Source organism: Tripterygium wilfordii, chromosome 15 (assembly GCF_013401445.1).
Source record: "Tripterygium wilfordii isolate XIE 37 chromosome 15, ASM1340144v1, whole genome shotgun sequence".
NCBI lineage: Eukaryota > Viridiplantae > Streptophyta > Magnoliopsida > Celastrales > Celastraceae > Tripterygium > Tripterygium wilfordii.
In genome coordinates, this window is record NC_052246.1 from 12,558,402 (window position 1) to 12,580,795 (window position 22,394).

At 38.2% G+C, this 22,394-nt stretch overlaps 4 protein-coding genes across 5 annotated transcripts; all 4 read right to left on the reverse strand.

The window, feature by feature from the left end:
• Positions 1–345: 345 nt before the first annotated feature.
• Positions 346–3,874, reverse strand: LOC120015881 (ubiquitin carboxyl-terminal hydrolase 2-like). Of its 2 annotated transcripts, none has more exons than XM_038868371.1 (6): positions 3,724–3,874; positions 3,219–3,268; positions 3,061–3,107; positions 1,516–1,562; positions 1,326–1,428; positions 346–1,256 (listed from the first exon to the last, which is right to left on the reverse strand). In XM_038868371.1, exons 2-6 carry the CDS (start codon positions 3,247–3,249, stop codon positions 474–476), a joined length of 1,011 nt encoding a protein of 336 aa, XP_038724299.1. In that variant the 5' UTR covers positions 3,250–3,268; positions 3,724–3,874; the 3' UTR covers positions 346–473. The 2 variants fall into 2 exon arrangements, with proteins under 2 accessions (XP_038724299.1, XP_038724300.1); XM_038868372.1 differs by having other exon boundaries at positions 3,767–3,858.
• Positions 3,875–4,544: 670 nt separating this feature from the next.
• Positions 4,545–6,812, reverse strand: LOC119980103 (L-ascorbate oxidase homolog). The gene is made up of 3 exons (XM_038822763.1): positions 6,528–6,812; positions 5,341–6,447; positions 4,545–5,075 (listed from the first exon to the last, which is right to left on the reverse strand). Exons 1-3 carry the CDS (start codon positions 6,776–6,778, stop codon positions 4,775–4,777), a joined length of 1,659 nt encoding a protein of 552 aa, XP_038678691.1. The 5' UTR covers positions 6,779–6,812; the 3' UTR covers positions 4,545–4,774.
• Positions 6,813–11,462: 4,650 nt separating this feature from the next.
• LOC119979973 (gibberellic acid methyltransferase 2-like) lies at positions 11,463–13,618 on the reverse strand. The gene is made up of 3 exons (XM_038822603.1): positions 12,962–13,618; positions 12,434–12,727; positions 11,463–11,966 (listed from the first exon to the last, which is right to left on the reverse strand). The coding sequence occupies exons 1-3, from the start codon at positions 13,502–13,504 to the stop codon at positions 11,604–11,606; spliced, it is 1,200 nt and encodes a 399-aa protein (XP_038678531.1). The 5' UTR covers positions 13,505–13,618; the 3' UTR covers positions 11,463–11,603.
• A 4,297-nt stretch (positions 13,619–17,915) lies between these two features.
• LOC119980035 (transcription factor Pur-alpha 1-like) lies at positions 17,916–22,247 on the reverse strand. Its single transcript, XM_038822681.1, has 5 exons — positions 21,681–22,247; positions 21,541–21,588; positions 19,066–19,206; positions 18,690–18,923; positions 17,916–18,570 (listed from the first exon to the last, which is right to left on the reverse strand). Exons 1-5 carry the CDS (start codon positions 21,942–21,944, stop codon positions 18,418–18,420), a joined length of 840 nt encoding a protein of 279 aa, XP_038678609.1. The 5' UTR covers positions 21,945–22,247; the 3' UTR covers positions 17,916–18,417.
• Positions 22,248–22,394: the final 147 nt, after the last annotated feature.

Genomic DNA, 22,394 nt, shown 5'->3' on the forward strand with positions numbered 1-22,394 from the left:
CTTCACATCTTCCCATGGACAATGTGGGACAAGAGACTCAATCATTTTTTCACTCGATAGCTCACTCAGCAGCACCAAACTTGCATTATAGAGGCTTATGGCCCCGTTCATTCCAACCGAGTGTTACACCCGCATTCCCCTATGCCATTCAATGTTCTCTCTTTTTTAAGTTATGTTATTTTATTAATATTATTAATGTGAAACGCCACTGAACATAGGATTCTACCTAAAAACACCATTAATCGTCCCAATTTATCTATTAAAAAAACCTTTTAGTGGGAAACAGCAGATTTCTTAGATGGAAGATGCCAATCCATGTGTTTCCTTAATTCAGACCCAAAAAAATGTCTACAACAACATGAAATAGCTTATCATTGAAGAAAGTAAACCAACCCAAAAAGTACTGGCAAGAAAGTTTATCAGTACAAAAAGATATCCAACAGTTTCTAAAGCATGTCATAATTTATTAAATATCATTTTTCACCCTGAGCCAAACGCTTTTGCTTTGCCTTCTCTATAAGGGGTTTCAATTGCTTCTTCTCAGCAAGAATCTTGAGGAAGTTAAACAAAAAGGGTATATAATTGTGCTTCCGGCGTATGTTTTCGGTTCTCCAATTCTTGAACTTCTCCTCCTCCATCAGAATCTTCTCAGTAGCAGCCTCAATTCCGGCATTCACTTCTGATAGTGATTTGTTCAACGCCTCTATGTTGCTATTATCTGCCACTCTCTCAGATTGGCTGGCAGCCAGCTGCTGCAAGATACGCTCCCTCTTCTTTTGGAGCTCCTTGAGTTCAGCAGTATACATGTCTTTTCTGTTTTTGATTACAGCCATGAGATTGAATCTTATTTCGCTTTTGGAATACCTCTCTATTCGTTCCTGGATGATTGGTTGCACCATGCGCAACCAATCCAAATCACCTTGTCCACCAGGGCACTGACCAAGGCTAATTGGTCCCTCCTTCAATCCATCAAGCTCATATAGCACCCCATCAACTGGTAAATAACTTATAAAATGGAACACATCGTCCTCTTTGCTAGCAGCCTTCTGCTCTTCAGGAACAAAAGGCTCTGGTCTTGCAAAACTGTTATGTGCTGCACGTATAGCGTCACTGTTATTGATTGCCAAACCTTTGAGTTCAGGTGGAAAATTTTTGGTGAAATCTTTCAGCGTTGACAACTCCGGGCCAATGTCAACATCCGGACAGTTCATGAGGATAGATAAAATTGCTTGAGTAGCACAAGCATTATTAATGACCTACGAAAAGAAAGATTCGATTAGGATACAAACTGACCATGCCACACAAATTGTAACATGGAAACTGACCTGGCTGGCAAAAAATAAGTGAGGGTTTGGATCTTTAATTACAAGACGGTCATCCTTTTCCCCTGGACGCCATTTGAAAAGGAAAATCAACCCATATACAGGCCTGCAAGTTAACAAAAGAAGGTAAAGACCAAGGTTAACATGTCTGCAAAAGTAAAGAGCCAAAGGCCACTAAAAGGAAAAAACTAACCTAAGATCGTTAAGAGAATCAAGGTCCAGTGAGTACAACTCCTCAACCTGCGCAGAAATGCAGCATAGCATAGAACGAAGCAAATAAACCCATAACAAAGGTCAAAGAGGGAGACAAAGTTTTGAACAAATTGAGATTCTTTAAATTCCATAATTGCCTGCTTTTTCCCCCTCTAACCATTTTACATGAAGACACTTTCTAAGGATGAAAGAATAGATGAACTAATTAACCCCACCGATGTACAAGAACAAGATGACTAAAAAAGCCAATGATTAACCAATTATGAAATTTTTGAATGCACTCCACTTCTAAATGAAATAAAAGCTTGAAAAAAAAACCCCAATAACCAAAGGCATGAAACAAGAAAAAGAAAAGGTTGAGAAAGGAAAGGAGGCCGTTAAATACAAAAATTCACTCATATTTTACAATTAGTGTGAAATGAACCAGTCAAAGGCATGGCAGGTAGCTATAAGCTTAAAAAACTACTAATCTACTCTTACAATACAAACTTACCCAATTTAAGGATGGTAAATGAATCAGATATTGTCACTAACTCTTCAAACATAATACCTACCAACATTACCACATATTGGATAGAGAACGTTGTTTTCATATGACAACATTATGATTTAAGATTCCCCATCAGCATCCTATTGTATGTAGTAAAAAAGATAGCTGGCACATCTTGAACTACCCCATAATAACTCATTCAACTTGTAAACAGTGTTATTGAATTGTGCAATACAGCTTGTCTCTTTGCATAAATGAGAGATCAGCCATATCGGTGAAGTCGATGTGACTTGATCAAGAATTGATTAACAGTTGGAAGTGATGCACTTGAATCTAATCACGAACAAGACAGAAAATATGTAGAGGAAATTTAGCCAATCTATAAGAACGACAAGCTTTCGCTAGAAGGCCAACAAATACCCAACAAGAGCTTTTAGGTAATTTAGTCAATAATTCTGTATCGTCAAAGTAACCACAATATCAAAAAATAAATATAAATATAAAAATAAAGAGGATGTTGCGGTGGATGTTTGATGGCACGGCCAATGAAGCAAACATTTTTATTCAAAACGGAAAAGTAGAAGCAGGTCCAGTTGAAAATATGATAAATAAAACTGTCTAACTTGGTTGACATATAGTATAAACCAATGCATTCTGATTTCTGAAACAGAAACACGAGAATAATTATAAGTAGAAGATTGTAAGAAGATAAGAGCGAACACAAGAAAAGACATGACAAACATAATGACAAGGATGTGGACGGAAACAAATTGGTTGAGTGTAACCTTCAATAATATAGAGGAGAGAAATAAATCCAACATCGTCGACTCCAATTACAGATGACTAAGGATCATGTAACCAACTCAAAGTATTCGGGATATAGGGTTTCAAACAATATTTGGAGAAAACTCACAACAGATGTCTTCACAGGACAGGAAGCTTTTTGCCTCTGAAGCATTTACAGTGTAACAAAATACGCTACACACCATGGCTAAGGACAAGCATAAGACACAAATGTCACATAAATGTAGTTACCTGTACACCTTTTACTTGCATTTGCTGTATAAGTTCCGTAAACACACCTGGAATGCAAGTTAAGAATCTTGACATAAAGGTTTGCATAAAAAAATGCATAATGACAAGAGAAAGGGAGTGTGTAATGGAATACACAAACAATGAAACAAATTTCTCACCAGGATCAGACTCAATAGTGCACCAAGACATGATAAAGAGATTTACGGGGCTGCAACAACAAAAAAAAGGTCAACCAAATTGAAGACAGAAGGTATCAGCGAAGATGGACGCTCAAATTCACATGATCACCATAACATTAAATAGTAACAAAACTCGCGAGTCTCAAGCAGCAAAAAATTAAACCAAAATCATGCTGTAAAATAGGAAATAGTACAAACCAAAACCCCAATATCACCAGACAATTCAACCAAAACCCCTCTACCAACCCTGTCTACCATCTCTTAAACCCAACAAAATCAATGTCAAATTTCACCTATGCAAACAATCATAAACCTAATTGGAAAGAACAGTAAAACTGGAGACACAAGATCGATCATACACAAAAATACCTAGGACTCAAGATAAGGACCAACACGTTCAAGTTAGAACCTCGATTGCAAGTTTGCAATGCAAATACATATCATGCTTTAAAGTAGGGCAAAATCAGAAAGCAGAACCGCATAACAGTAGTGGAGTAGTTAGGTTAGCCAGAGAAACAGGAACGAACCGAACAATCGAATTTCTTATTCTACCAGTCTCTACTTCGTACTTCGTAGCTCTCTCCTGCGACTATCCGAGCACACGAAGATTAGAGGAGACGGTACTGGATCCGTTTTTGTTGAGGCAAGTTTTCTATCGAAAGCCCAAACCCCGGAATCTACTTGCTAACCAGTAGAGAGAGGCCCATCGATAGCCCATTTAAGAAAGAGGCGCATTCAAGATTTCTATTCAGGCCCTATATAACCCATATAAACGGGAGGCCCACCAATAGATAATTAAATGATTTTATTTATTTTTTTAAAAAAATATTTACGAAGTAGATTTCTTTAAATAATTGTGAGCAATCTTCAACAGCTGCCGTAGTGACTACTGAGCTCCAACCCAAGATCACTACCTTTTTCATTCAAGCATTGGGCCTTGACCCAAGTCATATGGCCCAACCCATTTACGGCAAACTAGTGATCTGTTATGACGGATTTGGGACTCAGCAGTCCTCATAGTGTACAATCCTCGTCTAATAATGTGACAGGTGTATCATATCACACGAGACTTTTGTATTTTGTTCACGAGGTTTTCACCATATTTATTCTACGCTATTAGATAAGAATTGTAGACTCTAAGGATTCTAAAATTCTCTCATTTGTGGGTTATAATTGTGCATTCTAAGAAGGAAAACTTATTAAGCGTTAAACACAAATCGCTCTAAATCTCCAAAATGAATGAAGAGAATCAAAGAAGCGAATGAGAGTATATATTTAAACCAAGATAACAAAGTTTGTAATGACAATTATGAGAAGGATCTAATTTAAACAATAAACCATACCCCTCCTTATTCTTTACCATCATCTACACACTCTGCGCACAAATACAAATATTTTAAATTGTGAATGCATGTTTAATGGTGGTTTTTGTTTTTTCCTCCTGATCTTCCTCTGCATCATCATCTCTATCTTTGGTTCTCCATATGAGAGTTCCTGAATCAACACTCGATCTCGCAATTCTTATGCAAGTTTGATTAAATGCTGTAAGGAGGTGGCTTAGGCAAGTCCTTGACGAGCCCACAAAGTATTGAATTGTCAGGGACATTGTACTCATCTCTCAGTGATCGTTCCGGGGACAAGACACTAATGTATAGTTGTTGTCCGAGGTAGGTCCTCTCCCATATCTCTGACCTCAGGTTCCACATTCCAGCGTTGTCGAATGTCAGAAGAGTTGCAGCCCATGATTTGGGGAAGACTTGGATTGTGTGCCTGCTAATGGCGTCGAGGAGGTTGTAGTTCTTCCTCTTCTCTGGACCCCAGGTTCCGGGCTCAATTCTGCGTACATATGTGAAAATATATATCAACCAAATAAAACAAAACAGTTATGATAAGGAATTCCACCAGCTGGTATCATCTCAGTTATCCCAACTGTTAAGTTATACACACAGGATTTCATGTGAAGCCTATCAATTCACTTAAATCTTGTGCGTTCAATTACAGTTGGGATAATTGAGATACCAATTGTTGTGATATTTAACATTTTCAAAAATCGCGCAAGGCGTACCAATGGTACTGGCTTTGGAAAAGAGTGTATACTTACGCTACAGCGAAGAATGAGTATCCGCTCAAGTGATAAGACTGGATGTTCTTCTCGTGGTTCTCAAATATGATTTCCACAAAGGTACGGAAGGTGACATTGTTGACATTGGGTTGTACGGTCACTTTTTCGATATTGGCCGGAGGTTCATCTGGGATGCTGTCGTACTTGAAGACCTTGTCTGTGATTCCATAGTACTCAGCAAGCTTAAGTGGGGTTGGAACATCGACGTGAGAGACTCCATTGAGCGCATAGCGAAGCTTGCCGCCGCTCCTGTCAACTGTGTTCACAAGCTTGATTGTTCGGGTAATGTTGATGGCACCGTAGTGGTATGAGCCTTGGGGATTAGGCCTGGCAGCACTGGCTGTGAGGTTCCAGCGGAACGTGCGGAATTGGTTGAGAGACCAAGCCCACCCAACTGGGGCTTCAGGGAGTTCAGGAGAGGCGGGGCCCTTACCGCCTTCATACGACATAATTCCCTTTGAAGTTAGGACAGTCTTGGTGAATCTGGTTGAAGCCACCATGTAGTAGTCCTTTGGTTCTTGATCAGCAGTGACCAGGACGGAAAAGCATTGCCCCGCGTGGACGTCGAGGGACTCGTATACGTTCTGCACAACATGTGAGCCTTCCATCTCCACAAGCTTCATGTTATGGTTTTGGATCCTGAAATTGAGTGATGTCTTGATCCCAGCATTGCAAATCCTGTACTTGTAGGTCTTGCCTGGCTTCATTGTGAATAAAGGCTTGTCCTTGCCGTCTCCCTTGGCGGCTTGACCATTGATCAAGACACCCTCAGGCCGACCAATTGATCGTCCACTGTCCAAGAACTTTGTGAGAGCGCTGTGGCTCTTGGTGTACCAGTCATTGATTATGACAGTGTAGTCGTCCTCCGGGTCGGGGTAAGGGACGGGGATGAGCAAACGACTGTTGATTCGGAGGCCACCGAAACCACCAGCTGCTCTTTGCATACCCACACTTGGGTAGTACATGTAGCTCCCAATCTGATCCTTCACCTGGAAATGGTAGGTGTAGTTGGTGCCAGGAGGGATCGGGCAATTCGTTCCAAGCACACCGTCTTGCCATGAATTCTTCCTCTGCTGGACGCCCGTCCTGCAATACATGACACATAAAACTTCAGGATCTTGACATTCCATCAACTACTAATCACAACAATAGAACAAAATTATTACCAGGTGAGAAGGAATGGCTCGTCGAGGTTATTGAAGACATTGACAACAACATTGTTGTTGCTAGTAGAGTTGATATTAGGTCCTGGAAACTGATTGTTGATCATAATAACCTGTTGAGGTACTCCCAGAGGAGAAATGGTGCCATAAGTGATATTCCATGTGAAGAAAATGTACGGATCTTCGCCTCGAACCATCGACATCGTCCCCGCTGAGAGGCATATAAGCAGGAACATCAATATCACCCCATCCATGATGTCTGAACTTGTCTAATTCCCAACCCTATGTCTCTGTAAATGTCTATATAACTATATATCTATGGAAGTTGAAGAAGAATTGGCTTCTTCTGCGGCTCTTTGTCCAATCTATATGCAGCCTTCTTATATGATACTAATGAAGAATTGTAACCATTCAAGACCCGGAAATTAAGTTCTCTGTGTTCAGTTCACCATGCAATTGTTTGTCCTTGTTTTGCGTTGTTCCTCTCAATGTTATTTGTTTTCCCAGTTTTACCGCTTAAAGACAGTTTTTTTTTGTTCAATTCAGTTACTCTTTGTCCTTAATCTATGCATACTCATGCTCACCTTTTCTTTCATTGCTATTTATGGAATATATAAATACAAGCTAAGTTAAATATATTCAAATAGTATGCATTTTCTCTGATTATATCTTGAAATTCTAAGACTATAACTCATGGATCACTAGCAAACAATAAGGGTTGTAAATACAAATCGTTTACCTGTAATTGTTCAATACCGTACCCTTGTGAAAAATTTCTAATTTTCTTATAACGAATGTTCATGCGTCTTGAGAAAATTGTTTTTTTTTTAACGCAGATTATAGTATTTTACATAACGAATTTAACGATAAATATTTTTTTTTTTGGTTGAAAACATATTAGCTAATAACACATAGGAGTACATATATAGTCTTTAGTCAAGTAGGTTAGAAGTTAGTAATTCTATATATCATCATTTATGTTTCAAACATGGAAGAATTGACTCAATTCAATTGAGTAGTACTTTCACATGCACAAACAGGTTTATATGACACCATGCAACATGAGCGAATAAGTCCAAACTTTGCATGAAAATAACTAAATTGTCAACATACAAGATTCTATAATTATAAAATCATTGAATACAAGATTCTATCATTATGTGGTGGAAAACTCTCCAAGTCACGGACCTTTTGGACCCACATCAGTAGAGTAAATCCTTGGACTCATGTCCCGCATTCTCATAAGTTTCCTTACCAGGAATCAAGGTACCTCACTAACATTTTATCAAAGGATATAATTCGTATGACCTCAAAAGTGTTGACGAGAGGTTTCGAATCTAAGAATCATGGGTGGGGTGATGCTGATGTTGTTTTATTTCTCTCAATTGCTAGGTATGGTGTGGCGATGTATGCCTCCTCTATATGTAATTCTCCAATCACATTTTATTTCTTTTATACTTCCATTATGTAATTAAGGAAGTGGGACTGGGCCGGGCCTCGAGAGAAGTGGGCTTGATGCCTAACGTGTCTTCGTTTTGACCCAATTCATTTTAAAAATATTTTGCAAGAGCCCAACAACACGTCAGTCAAAGAACTATTACTAGTGCGATTAGAACTAATCTATTACTAGTGCTGCCTATTAATGGAAACTTTTTGTACCACCCAAAGATGAAGTACAAATTCCTGATACTTGAGCACAATTTAGACTTAAATACTGGTCTAACGCACCTGTGAAATGCCTTTGACTAGACTGGAAATCGGGATAAGTGGACGACTGGACTTAGAAAATCGAACTCAAACACTATAAATTAATAAGATTCATTTTGGACCAAAGGCCAAAACGCTTCATTCTTTTTGGATCGTTATAATTGGTTATTAAGTCTAGGAACCAACTTGTTTGTGTGAGATGGACTATACATTTGTTTTATATCATTCGGTTAAGTTATATCGATCCGATATTGAAGAGTTTAGGATGGATCTTACGAGATGAAAAGTAAGTCCGTAGAGGGGGGTCAAAAGGCAAAAGCCTTAGAAGGGAAGGTAAGCAATCCTGAAAGATCTAACAGTCACTAGCTTGTCTCTTTCTTACATTCTAGATATCTAATTTGATCCTTGCCATTCAATTGGCCGCCTGTCAATCCCTGATTCCTGACGTGTGTCTGCCTTGCATGGTATTTAAGAGAGCTTTCAAGAATTTTTCCTAACCCACCACCCTTAGAAAGAGATTTTCACTCCTACAGCTTCCAAAAGTGATTGATTATGATATTATTCATAGTGATGACAAGTTAATGAACCAACAATTATGACTAGTACCAGAACACTTAGAACCTAATAAAAAGAAGAATCATAAAAACCCACTTTGTACAAACATGTAACTGAAAGGCATTAATGTCAAGTAGATTGGGGCTCCAAACAACTAGTTGGGTGATAGCCTAATTGATGACTTTTCTGAGGTCAAATCGTATGGACTCGGGAGGTCATGTGTTTGATTCTCATTAGGGTCAATACCTCTTTGTAACCACGCACTGCATTTTAATCAAACTTACCGTGTGGTCAAGTAATTAGAAGGCCCATGTCAAATATTGGCTCATTCCTGTAGTTTTGAAGGTGTTGTTTATGCAGTTATGGGGTTGCCGTCTAGACGAGCCTAGGTGAAGTCCGGACAATTCGCGCCCAGATTTCAATTTCATCTCTGGAAGTGCTTTTCAAACATTCTCTATTGTTTGTGAACGTAGGCTTTCCGACGAATCACGTAAATTTCATATCTCTTTACTTCTTGCTTGATTTACTCGCTTATTTGGTCATTGGGTACTCGATTGATTGATCAACCTAATTGGTGTTATTATGTGGGTTATTGTTTGATTTTATCACAACAAAATGGGACCAAATGGGTCCTTATAAACTCATGCCTAAACTTTTTGTTTTTCAATCACTACATCAAGATTTGATTTGATAAGCAAATATCTAATCAAAAAAGTTGGGTTCATGGCAAAAAGAATGAGTGAAGATCCATGAACCACTTGTTTGAGCTTTTTGATTTTGTGAGGGAAGTTAAGGCACAGGTGCATTAAAATTCAGGTGGAGTAACACCGTTATATTACACAAGCAGGGGGCCCTAAGCTAAAAGTCCTCTCATAACCAAGTTCGCAATGTGGAACTCCCACCCATTTTCAAGACATCTAATTTGATCCTCGGCGTTCAATTGGCCGCTCGCCAACCCCTGATTCTTGACGTGTGTCTGCCTTGCATGGTATTTAGGAGAGCTTTCAAGAACTTTTCCTAACTCACCACCCTTTAGAAAGAGATTTTCACTCCTACAGCTTTCAAAAGTGATTGATTATGATCATATTCATATTGATGACAGGTTAATGAACCAACAATTATGACTAGTACCAGAACATTTAGACCCTAATAAAAAGAAGAATCATATAAAAAAAAAAAACCCCACTTTCTACAAACATGGAACTTAAATGGATTAGTGTCAAGTAGATTGAGGCTCCAAACAACTAGTTGAGTGGTAGCTTAATTGGTGACTTTTTTTGAGGTCAAATCATATGAATTCGGGTGGTCCCGTGTTCGATTCTTATTGGGGTAAATATCATTTGTGACCACGCATTGAATTTTGACATTATTTATCATGTAGTCAGATAAGATGGCCATTGTCGGGTGGTCCCGTGTTCTATTCTTATTGGGGTAAATATCATTTGTGACCACGCATTGAATTTTGACCTTATTTATCATGTAGTCAGCTAAGAAGGCCCTTGTCGGATGTCAAATGGGACAAACTGAGTCCCTTATAAACTCATGCCTAAACTTTTTGTTTTTCAATCGCTACATCATGATTTGATTCGATAAGCAAATATCTAATCAAGGATTGGAAAATGTGGATGACCCATCAAAGAAGTCGATTTCATGGCAAAAAGAATGAAACAATGAGTGAAGATCCATGAACCACTTGTTTGAGCCTTTTGATTTTGTGGGGGAAACTAAGGCAGGTGGATTAAGATCCAGGTGGAGTAACACCGTTATATTACACAAACAGGGCCCTAAGCTTAAAAGTCCTCTCATAATCAAGTCCGCAATGTGGAACTCCCACCTATTTTCAATCCCCGTGACCATGCACTAGGTTTTAATACAATTTATCTTATCGTCAGTCATCAGAGATATGATTTGATTTGATAAGTAAATATCTAATCAAGGATTGAAAAATGTGGTTGACCCATCAAAGAAGTTGGGTTGATGGCAAAAAAGAATGAGTGGAAGATCCATGAACCATATGTTTGAGCCTTTTGATTTTGTGGGGGAAATTAGAAATAGATCACAGGTGGAGTAACATGGCTATATTACACAGAGGGCCCTAAAAACTCCTCTTATGAACCAAGCCACCAATGTGGAACCCCCCACCCCCAGCCCCCCCACCCACTTTCCAGGCCTGCAACACACATTTTTGGTGTACTTTCCTGTCAGTTGATGCGTTGTTGTCATCAAAATTTTCAATTACGTAATGCCACCATAACTCAGTGAATGCCACGTCGTTAACATGTGGTTTTTTTTTTAAATTTTCTTATAAATTAAAAATGCATCAAAATTGCAATATAATACAAAAATAATAATTATGAACTTAGGTTTGATGGGAATTTCATTTTATTTTGCATAAAATTTTGATTTGCACAATTAGGAGTTAAGGGTGATGCAGTAAAAGTCATTGTAATGTTACTACAATTTTAATCACAAACGTTCAATCTGTTTAATCACAAATGTCTTGAACATCTGTGATAGCCATTACACTGCCTGTACAATCTCAATATGTTTTAATCACAAATGTTTTGAATATCTGTGATGACCACTGCAAGTGATTTTTACTGTCTGCACAATCTCAGTGAAATAAATTGAAAGCAAATACAATTTTCATTGTAATCATTTTTTTAGGGAAAGACATTGAAAGTGTATGAATTTGAACTATTAGAGGTGACAGCCAGTGATGACATGTTCCAACATTCCCCAAATGGGTTGATTTTGTTTTCACTCTATTTTTTTTTTATTTTTTTTCTCTCTCTAGATTTTTTTTTCTTGTTGGTCTCATATTCTGATAGCACAAACAACAATTACACCATAAAAAAGGGTCTTGTGGAGGAGGGTAAAATCGGAAGAAACTCTGTTCTCAAACCGCTTGAATAGTTGGTAGGAGAGGTATGGGCCCAAGAGGGCCTCAACAATGGGCCTTAGAGTGGCACGGACCAGGTTGGCTTTGGCTCTACCGTAGGAAACCGGATCCTTAATCCACTCTTGTTGCTTATCCTCTGAATGCTCCACTATTTTCTTGTACTCCATTCTTTGTATCTCAAAACCACCACATTTCCTTATTGCATTCTCTACCTCTTCCATGCTCCTCATGTATGCTGGAATGTTGAACCCATCTCTAGTTTCCTCATCTATCAGACCCTTCAACCAAAAAAAAAAAGAAAAAGAAAGAAATCATTAATAATTATTAACTTTTATCGGTTGAGCGACAACCCTTTCAGTTGGCACCGTCATATCACTAAGGCCGACTTTCGTCCATGAAATTGAAAGAAGCGCAAAAAAGGGAAATTAGGTCAAATTAATAAGTACGACTTGATAATCCACGTATTGAATCGCGAGTGCAAAAAAATTGTTATCATCATCATTAAAGTGTTTTATCCCGACCAGTATGTATGTTTGAGAAAAACCGCCCTAGGTTAAAGTTCGGGTTAAGAGTTTATGTCAACCTAGCTAGCCATCACTAAAATTTTCTAAATTAGGAGCACATACTATTAAATGAAAGATGACGGGAGACAAAAGAAAGAACCAAAAGAAGGCAAAGGTGGGTGATGTCAAGAAGAGGAAGTTTTGCAATGAATGCAGAGGAGTCATATAGAGCTTGGAAGTACCTCATTTAATAGGTCTTGCCAAGCTTGATCCATTGAATTGGTGAAAGGATGCTTAGCTCTTGAGTCTGGATCACCTAACTGATTCTCCGGCAGCTGCGATCCGGGCCGTCCTCCCATCAACATAAACAGTATTCCCCCTTGTACCATCTCTTCTTTCCTGCATCTCAAAAAATCCTCCATGTCCTTCTCTGATTGCTTTGCATATGCTTCCACTACCTCCTTCTTCGCTCCATCGATCCACGCTCGCCCTTTGTTCCACGCTGGCGACGCCTTGTCTACGACTGCATCTGGAATCTGATTCATCGTAGAAATTACTAATTAAAAGACTAATCATAGTCAAACCGGTTAGCTAGTATTTCTGCGCTTTGTAATGATACAGACATACAGTACGTACTCCTTTCAAAACGATTCTATGCGGTTTATAAACTGCGAAATAAGATAGCTTATAAACTGCCTGCGCAGATAACCTTATTGCCAACTTTTTAACACAGCGCGCAATTAATGGAATAGTACATGCATAAAGAGTACCTGGGAGAGCCAGTGCAAGGCACTCAAGCTGACAGCAATATGAAGCTTTCGTTTCGCGAAAAGACGACGATAGAACGATCCAGGAACGCCGGCAGCATAGTAATTCCTTGATTTATTACCAGACAATGACTTGAACAAAGAGTTGAAATCATTGGAAGGAAGATCAGAGAAGAAAACCTCAAATTCAGGCTCAAAGCAGCTACATTCTTCCACATATCGCCGCCTCAAGCTTTCCACAACCATGTCAATTGTGGCTAAAGTGTTGTACCCAGTAGCACAACCCAAGTCAGCTATCCTTAGGGAATCATCACCTCCCTCTTCGTTGTTATTGAAGAAGAGTTTCATTGATTGAATTGCTGTTAAAAGCATTGGTTTACACAAGGTGATTGCGGAGGCCGGTGCTTCAGAGTTCTTAGCATAACTACCATCATCATCTCCTCCTTGCATACATAGAACTCTATGTAGCCCTCCCGTCCATGTCTCTGGATAGTAAACCTTGTTCATGATATCTAAAGCCTCTTCTGATTTTGTGGGTATAGTCATCTCATTAGTACTAAAGAAGGTGATGATGATGGTGTATATATATACATGGGGTGTGAAGGTCTTGGCTGGCTAGTTAGTGTGTGTTGCCTGTTTGGAGAAAAGAGAGGTAACATCTAAATGAGATGGTGAAGGACCCACATTAATTAAGGCAAAAGAGAGACTAAAATGGGAGAGTTTTCTAGTGTGAGGCTTCTTGGTACATTAAGATTGATTTGCTTTAATGAGTCATCTATACTACTTTGAATCGGAATCATTCATGAGAGCTAGCAAGCCAATAAAACTTTTCACTATTCTGTAGATATTTTTTGGTGAAAATATTTTATATATACTGACAATGACTTGCAATTAGTGCATGAAAGTAACAACATAGATTTTATCAGAGATGCCAGGCATTCCAGTATTTTTGGTCCCACTTTTTTTTTTTAATGTGAGATCCACTAAGTCGTCCATCGGATAATTGATTGGTAAATCCCGGCCACATGAAAGACACTTGTCAGAGTTATCCTAAATACTAAGATGTACACACATGATTCATATGAAATCGTGAGTCTCATATGATCCATATGAAATTGTATACATCTATCTCGACATTTGGAATAGTTAGGAAAAAAAAATACCGGGATCCGTAACACTCTTCAGATTGTATATATGGTCATCTATTTTTAGGTACCATCATATTGCAGTGGTAGCTAGGTAGCTTTAGTGTGTATTTATTGAGTGCTTTAGTTGAGATATCTCATTTGTAGAAGAACAAAGTGATTAGTATGATGACGTTTGTGGCACTAACTAAGTACACATAATTATCCTAACCTTTTTGTAAGTAGTCTCACTGCAAATTCTGACGCAACTTGTCATTAGCATTTAGGTATTATTGGTAATGATTATACAAGGACTATGCTAGTACAAGAGACAAATATCTAATTATGCTATTGTTGGTTAATTTAGCCATTCTTACGTTTGCATCAATCAGATTAGGTTTCCCATTTTACTTATCGGGTCGTTTAAGGAAGTTTTTGCTAGTTAAGGGACTCTCTTCTTCTGGTACCACCAATCCAATATATCTCTGCGACTCTGCTTTTAAAAAGAAATATATATATACATATATCAAGTGGGGCCTGTGAGATACATAGAAAAAGACTGTTTAACAGCTTCTTTATGACTGTGTGTAATTGTCCATGGCTTCTTGGGGAACTACCCGCTTGTGGGGGGTCCTGAAATTAATTGGGGACATTCAATAGAGAGAGGTTACTAAAAGGCCCCCTATTTTTATTCTCTTTGACTGATATTCCTTCCGCAGCTCAATTATTGCATCCAACATAACAAAATATATACGCGTGTGTATGTGGATTGACAACTAAGAATATAAACTACATCTGTTATTCGAGCTAGCTATTAGCTATTAGCCTACTACATCAAAGCACCTGCCACCTTTTTCTTTTCTTGATGATTGAACAAAAATGTTAGGGATTTCAGTAAAAAGCATTTCAGTTATCACAGTAATGGATATTGTATCTTAATTGATGTAAGTGTAGGGACCCACAAAACCTGATGATTGAACCATACAGTGACACATCCACTATTGAGATAACTGAGATGATTTTTACTGGGATCCCTATCACTTTTAACATGTGAAATGCATGATTTTTTTATTTATTAAAAACTGCATATGATTCTTTCAAGGGATTGAACGTAGAGATTCTAGATGGTGTGAGGCAAGGCAACTACTTATAATTGAGGAAAACATGAGATATAATTCAACGGTGTCAGTGACTATCTTGTCGAGATCATGAGGTCTTGGGTTCAAATCTCGTCGGGTGAGATAAGGTATGATTTACTTATTTATTTGGGGTGGGTGGGGGATAGGGGCGAAGCTACCCTTTGGTTACTCAATTTTTTTTAATAACCCTAATGATATAGTAATTTATATTAAATACCCCCTTGCATTTTTAGTTTAGAACCCCCAGTAGTTGAAACAAGAAGACATGTGACAATTATTACTTACCATATTTTATAATTTTTTATTTTTAATGTTATTTTTGTACTTTAGAATGTATAATTAATAGATAACTCAAAAAAAATTCGAGGGCACTGCCTCTGACCCCCACTTAGGTTCACCGTCGTGACATCCAATCCTCTATCCGCCACTAAGACCCCCTCACATTAAGTCCTGGCTTCGCCCCTAATGGGGGAAAGGATTTTATTTGCCATTTGGGGCTTATTTGTATATAAGAAAACGGCCACGGACTATCAAAAAAATAATCAAGGAAAACATATTGACAATTTGTAAATGATTAAGATATAATTTGTTAACTAATTTTACTTCAATATAAGTTGGGATTTGAGATTTAGGGTTTAAAATTTAGCATAATATTGACTGTTCTATCTAAGGGTACCAACCAATGGATTTCGTGCCCCAGGACTGTTTACTTGGCCCATCATAGACCAAGGCCAATAGCTACCATCCTATCCCCACTTTCCTCTAGGGCTAAGATAACAACTCACAACTCAGAAGATGCCCAAAAGCAGGCAAGGACTATATCATTATATAAGTGGGATACACATTGAAAAGGAGGAGAAAGAAACTTCTGTGCGTGATATGGGTTTGCCTGAATATGAAATGATAGAGGAATGTGGTCCTAAATTCTGTAAAGAAACCAAAGACATGTCACATTCCATCTGGGTAAGTGGGGATTAACCATCACCACTCAATAGGGGAATGGTCCACCCCTTACCTGTGCTGGAAGCTGTGCACATCTTCTACATCCTTCCCTCTTAATTCATAAACCCAAACCCACACTCTTGACTTGTACTCTTGCCTGCCTCGATGATTCGAACTAAGAAAACGAAATAAAGATGGGATTTCCAATGTAAGGGGAGTTGGAATAGGAACTTCAATTGAGGACCCCTGCCTATCTTTCTGTGTGTGTGAAGTGTGAACTGCGAAGAAAAAAAAAAACAAAAAAGTGGTAGTAGGAGAGGAAGCCTTTTCAGCTAAAGAATTGATAGGGCAAAATGAGACCTAACAGTCTACACACAGACTATACATACATACATAAAATGCAGACTCAGAGGCAGAACAGAAACCCCACAAGTGAAAACAAGAGATTTCACCCATTTGTGTTCTCCATAAAGGCACTGCCAGTCAGACAATCCTTTTGAATGGTTCCTATCAACACTGCTGTAACCACTCTGGAACAGTGGAACTTGATCCCCACTTCCCTTCCTTTTTGTATAAGCCCTAGCATTCTCTCTACTCTCTCTTCTTATTATGGGTTTTTATTTTCTGGGGTCCCCTAGAGTTCAAGGGTCTCTTTCAGGGCTTTGTATGAAAGCTATGCTTGTGTAAATATCCCTTTCTAAGTGTCATTCATTACTCAATTGATAAAGAGAGAATTTGATTTTGACATCAGTCAACTCTAGACCATTTCCTTTTCAACTATAGTTCGAATACTAAGAATGAAAAAGAATCTTTGACAAATACATATTGCTTCACTGTTTTCTTCACCAGACAGATGTTCACAAGTCCTACTAATCCTTTGTTCAAAGTTCAAACCCCCTGATTCTGATGTAATCACATGTAGAATTTCCCCAAGTGTAGGTAGATAAGAAACATATGATGCTGAAACTTAAAACTACTTAAATTCAATAAATTATGATGGACTACCATATACTAAAGTAACTAAACTCATACATTCTTATTGAGTTTTTTTTTTTCTTCGGGTAATGCCGAGACTAAGACAAAGATCAGAAGAATTGACCTTGTAATCTATCCTCTACTAAGGCAAATTCATCTTCTTATACTATTTCCAGCCTTTTGGTCCCAAGTAACTATAAGGTAATTGGCTGTCAGATGGTGATGGAAGAAGTGACGTGAGAACAACCAACTACGAAACTAATTTGTGCCCATAAACAAAAAAGAAAAGAAAAAACTAAAGAACGACTAAATAATATATAAAAGGATGCAGAAGAAAGGAAGTCATTGTTCCCCCAGTTGTGAAATTTAATTTTCTGAAAGAATCTACAGGAAGGAGTCACAAAAATCAAACAAAAGATAATGACATTTACAGATGTACACATCACAAATATGCAAGTAGCTTTCTGATATTAATTTTCTTGAGTCGTTCAAACCAAAATATAATGAAGTTCATTCTCTTCAGTATGAATCACTAATAAAAGTAAGAATTCCTGGTTCACCAACCTCTCTTAGCAAAAGCAACTGTTTCTTTCCAAATTCCAACAACTTACCTCGGCAGGCACCTCTGCAAATGCAGTAATGGAGATGACAATCTTTGTTTCATGTGAAGCAAGAAGTAGTGATGTTAGCCGTGCACATTTGATACCTGCATGATTGCTGTAAACAAGCAACAAAACTAATAAGCAACCAGCAGTGCCTAAAAATAGACAAGTAGTGTAAGTCCAAAAAGTGGATCTTTTCGCTTCAGAATATCAATGATTTAGCACATGGACCAACCAAAAGCAACCAGCAGTGCCACACACTAGAAAGCCATAGTTACAACCACAAGAACCTCAATTACAAGGTGCAAAGCTGGACAATCAGTTCGAAAACAGCACGTGACAGCAACTGAACAACAGCATCAGAAATACACATTATTGAAAATCTTAGGCAGGTGCCGCATATCAAACTGACAGTTATATGCTTAGTTTGTTTCATTAGTTATTCCCTACATGACTCTACACTGGGAAGTATTCCCCGTAAATTTCTGTTCATCAAACAGAGAAGTCCGTTTATTTTCAGACCTGAATCGAGAGAAATAGGAAAAGCAAGAAAAAGGAAAAGGTTAACACCACTGGGAACAATTGCACCCCTAACCGAACACCTATTTTGTAGCTCCAAGACCACCTTGGCGGAATGGAATTATTTTTTTCATGACCAAACTCCACATCATCAGAAATCATCTCTGAGGAGGATCCACTGTCCGAACATTTGCACCTGTCATTCCTTCCATTCTATCTTTGGTTATCTCCACAAAATGACCAATTGTTTCATGAAGTTGTTTCAGCCCCGAAAGCGGGAGAATGATCGAGGACCGATCAGTGCCTGCAACCTGCATACCAGGCCAACATTACAAATTAAGAGGTGCATCAACAAAAAGTTCTAAAAGTATTCAACCATTAAACTTAATCATCCCTAGGACTCAAAATAGAATATCTTTTCAGAATTCACCTCTGAAATCTTCAAAAAATGACCTCTGTTGTTGCTTCCAAGGTCAAAGAAGAATCTCTTCTGATCAACCCTCATTACTTTTGTAAGCCCCATTTCATCATGTGCAGGCAACTCAACTGGCCTGTTCATGTTCAGTTCAGAAGATGAAGCAGGTTGGCTACTGTGACCAGCTATGAAGCCAGCCCCTACATCATCAGAAAGGCCAACCAGATGTTCTGATGCTTCAGAGCCTTGCTGTTTTGTCCCAGGGAAAAATAAAGTAGAAGGAAAAAAGGAAAAAGAAACATTTAGTGAGAAGTTGTTAAAATGTGTTTTTTTAATCAATTTTTTGGGAGGAAAATAATGAACAAAAACTTCATGCGTGTAGCGCAAGCACCTGATTGGGCAACATAAACAGCCTAGATGCTTCGTTAATCTCAGCCAAAATATTCCTGAATGCTGCCCAACCTTCATCCTGGGTGTTTCCAGCAGGAACAATAATAGTACTGCGGTTTCTACTAACAGAAGCTTCAGATACCTGCACATGTGAGCTTTAATAAATCAAGAAAAGATTTGGAAAATGAAATTAAAATATCCATGTGAACCTCATGGAAAAAGAATCACAAAGGATGCAACAGAAACGACAAAAACACGCTTAATAGAGAGATCACTATGCCAAATTCATCAATCAATTAAACACTACACAAGCATTAGGAATATGATTAAGTTAATAATTCTACGACCTCCAGATTTTCTAGCATTCCGTACATTAATATAATATATCTCAAAAAGGTATTTTAAGCTATCATGTTAGTTCCTCCTTATTTGTAAGGTAACAGTTCCTCCTTCTGTTATGTTTAATTAGCTTGGAAGAAGGGATTATACAGGCTTCAGAGGGAATGGACTCTATGTTCTACTTGTTTTGTGATTATCTCCAATGTGCAAGGCTACTGGGGCGACAGGGTCTGGAAAGGGAAAGTGTATGCAGATGTACTAATGCAACAAGAGGGGGCTACTTGACGCTATCTTACCAGTCATAAAGGCTCACCTGAACAACTTGGCTTATGATATAGGCAAAGCTATTTTGATAAAGCCAATCTCTTAGATGTGCAATGGACTCTTTGTTTGGAAGATAACTTTGCTTTCAAGTTACCTCAATGGTACCTTTTTTTTATGAAATTTCATCAGCTGAAAAAAACAGCAAATGGCACAAACCTTTCTCAAGAGAAATACAATGAATTCATATCCAAAGACACTATATCAACCCTGCTTTTTGATGTACTGATAATGGGCTTTTAAGTTCAAAGTTTCTTTCAATATAACCAAACAATTTACCATAGGATTAGATAAGAGTGTAGCTTTTGTCAGGAATTGATTACGAACACAGTTCATGTGATGTATTCTTACTAATTTCTCATGTATATTGATACAGCTGACCCTAAAACCATTTAGGATAAAGGCTGATGATGATGATAAGCTAAAAATTGAGCACTCTAACCACTTTGGGACATTTTCTAACAAGACAGAATCTTACAACAGACCATTAAGGAAAACTTGATCACACATTTCGCATATTAAGGTGGGGAAGATACTCATCATCATTCTTAAAGACTTTATCCCAAGCAACGTTGGAGTTGGCTTGTAACTCCATGCCAAAGTCAAATATATTTTCTTTTCCTCCAATAAAATTGAAACTTCGCTTGAGAAAAATCAGGTTACATTTCAGTTCCTTCCATGCATTCCAAACATAATTTAACATTATTCCTTTGACCATAGTCCTCACACGTCACACTTTCTCAAGCCTCAATGAAGATCTCAGTCTCTACTATACTATTCTATCCTTCTCAATGGTAGGCAAACAACACCCGTGCACCCTCCCGCAATAGATGATCTTCAGGAACCAAACCTCACGCATCAGATTTTGTTTCCTTTCATGTTATTATTTTTCAAGTGGGAAAAAAATTTGTTGCTGGGCACCAAGGGTTTCAGCCTGACAATACAAGCCAGTAAAAGACGAAAAAAAATTAAGATACATCAAAGTCTTCTAGCACGTTGCAGACATTTTCATGGCAAACGGAGAAAAACAATTTCAAGGTGTTAAACCATTCATCTAAAGCTTTTCCTAAGTGAGACTCCCAACCATCAAATATTTTATTGTTTCTTTCTAAGCATATTCTCTAACACATAACCAAAGAAAACATAGTTATTAGTTTTCTTTTTTCTTTGCTACTGCACATTTCTGTCCAGGCCTTTAGCCCATCCTCTAGGAGATTAGATATGACCCAATCAATGCCCATGAACTTCCTTTCTTATTATTATTACAATCATCATTATCCAAGAACAGATAAGTGAAGTTTTCTCTCTACTATCACTAATAAATCACTAATGTCACCAACAACTCCCCCACCATAACAACCACTACTATCACCGGCAGTTTCCAAATCATTACAAATCATGATAATAACAATGACAATCATTAAAACCTGATAATAGTTCATAGCCCACTAATAGCTAGCGACAATGTGACCTAAAAGCTGAAGTTACCAGGAAATAAATTAATTTCATCATTGAAATTCATGAATCAACTTAGGTGCTGATTCAGACAGGATACAAATCAATATATTTTATACATTTCAAATGGAAATTTCCTGTTCAAGCTTTGATACCCTACAAGCCAAGTACCTCATAAACTCACAGTATTTGTAGAACAAGAAGCAGCATTTGAAGTGAAGGACTAGGAATAAAGAGAATCTAAACTGAACCATCCCAAACTTCTTCCAAGACATAATATTCATAAAAAATCGATACTCAAGGATAGCTTCATCCATGAATAATCAATGTAATTCAATGCTGTAAGAAAATTATATTATACCTTCAAGAAGCGACCCCTGCGATTTTCGCCAATGTCAAAGTAGAAGACCTGAAACGCGAAATAATGATCGAGGGCAGGCATGATAACAAATAAATAAGGGAAAATGAAACAAAAAGACAAAAAACAGTGGAGTAGAATGCCTTGGTATCGAGCTGCAATTCCTTGCTACAGACGTCCTGATCATCACTATTGACGTAATAATTGAATAGATCCAAAAACCAAGAGATTCCAGAGAAGGGAACGATAATTGTAGACCTGGTGGCAGACGTCTTCTCCGAGATTTTGAGATACCGTCCCCGCGGATTCTCCTTGAGATCGAAGTAGAACAGCTTATGCTCCACCTGCAACGTCTTACACAGCAGCTCCACGTCATTCCCTCCGCTGCCTCCAGAATTCCCCTCCATGACAAATCAATTCACGACGCTTACAACCTTAATTTAACTCGAAATCCAATTGAACACCCCAATCAATCTGAATCGCTAGCGCATCATAAAAGTTTGTGAATAAATATCAGAGAGGAATAACAGCGTCAAATCTGGAAGAATTCGATGATCTTCGGCTCAAATTCTGCAATAGTTAGGGTTTACAGAACGATGGAAGGGTAGAAGTCGAAGGGATGATTGACCCAGCAGTCGTACACTCGTACTGGGGAGTGCGGAATTTCCATTTTGGGGTTTTAACTTTTAACCAACACCTCTTTCACCAGACTGCGTTTCTTCCGTTCGCTTCCGGATTTATTACCACTACCGCCACCTTCATGTGCTTACGTGTGTCCCTGTGTATTACTTTTTCCAGCGCGGTTTTTCCTTACTTCCCGGTTAAAATCAAATAAATTCGAAGTCAACAATAAATAA

Excerpts from the sequence above, each read along its gene's own strand:
- LOC119980035 (XM_038822681.1), bottom strand. The coding sequence starts at position 21,944 with ATGGAGGGGAATTCTGGAGGCAGCGGAGGGAATGACGTGGAGCTGCTG. Across the intron at positions 21,589-21,680 it reads AATTGCAGCTCGATACCAAG|GTCTTCTACTTTGACATTGG; the intron begins GCATTCTACTCC and ends TTCGCGTTTCAG. Across the intron at positions 18,924-19,065 it reads TGTTTATGTTGCCCAATCAG|CAAGGCTCTGAAGCATCAGA; the intron begins GTGCTTGCGCTA and ends GGGACAAAACAG.
- LOC119979973 (XM_038822603.1), bottom strand. The coding sequence starts at position 13,504 with ATGACTATACCCACAAAATCAGAAGAGGCTTTAGATATCATGAACAAG. Across the intron at positions 12,728-12,961 it reads CCTTGCACTGGCTCTCCCAG|ATTCCAGATGCAGTCGTAGA; the intron begins GTACTCTTTATG and ends ACGATGAATCAG. Across the intron at positions 11,967-12,433 it reads GGCAAGACCTATTAAATGAG|GGTCTGATAGATGAGGAAAC; the intron begins GTACTTCCAAGC and ends TTTTGGTTGAAG.
- LOC120015881 (XM_038868371.1), bottom strand. The coding sequence starts at position 3,249 with ATGTCTTGGTGCACTATTGAGTCTGATCCTG. Across the intron at positions 3,108-3,218 it reads CACTATTGAGTCTGATCCTG|GTGTGTTTACGGAACTTATA; the intron begins GTGAGAAATTTG and ends CTTGCATTCCAG. Across the intron at positions 1,257-1,325 it reads ACTTATTTTTTGCCAGCCAG|GTCATTAATAATGCTTGTGC; the intron begins GTCAGTTTCCAT and ends TTCTTTTCGTAG.
- LOC119980103 (XM_038822763.1), bottom strand. The coding sequence starts at position 6,778 with ATGGATGGGGTGATATTGATGTTCCTGCTTATATGCCTCTCAGCGGGG. Across the intron at positions 6,448-6,527 it reads GAGCCATTCCTTCTCACCTG|GACGGGCGTCCAGCAGAGGA; the intron begins GTAATAATTTTG and ends CATGTATTGCAG. Across the intron at positions 5,076-5,340 it reads TACTCATTCTTCGCTGTAGC|AATTGAGCCCGGAACCTGGG; the intron begins GTAAGTATACAC and ends ATATGTACGCAG.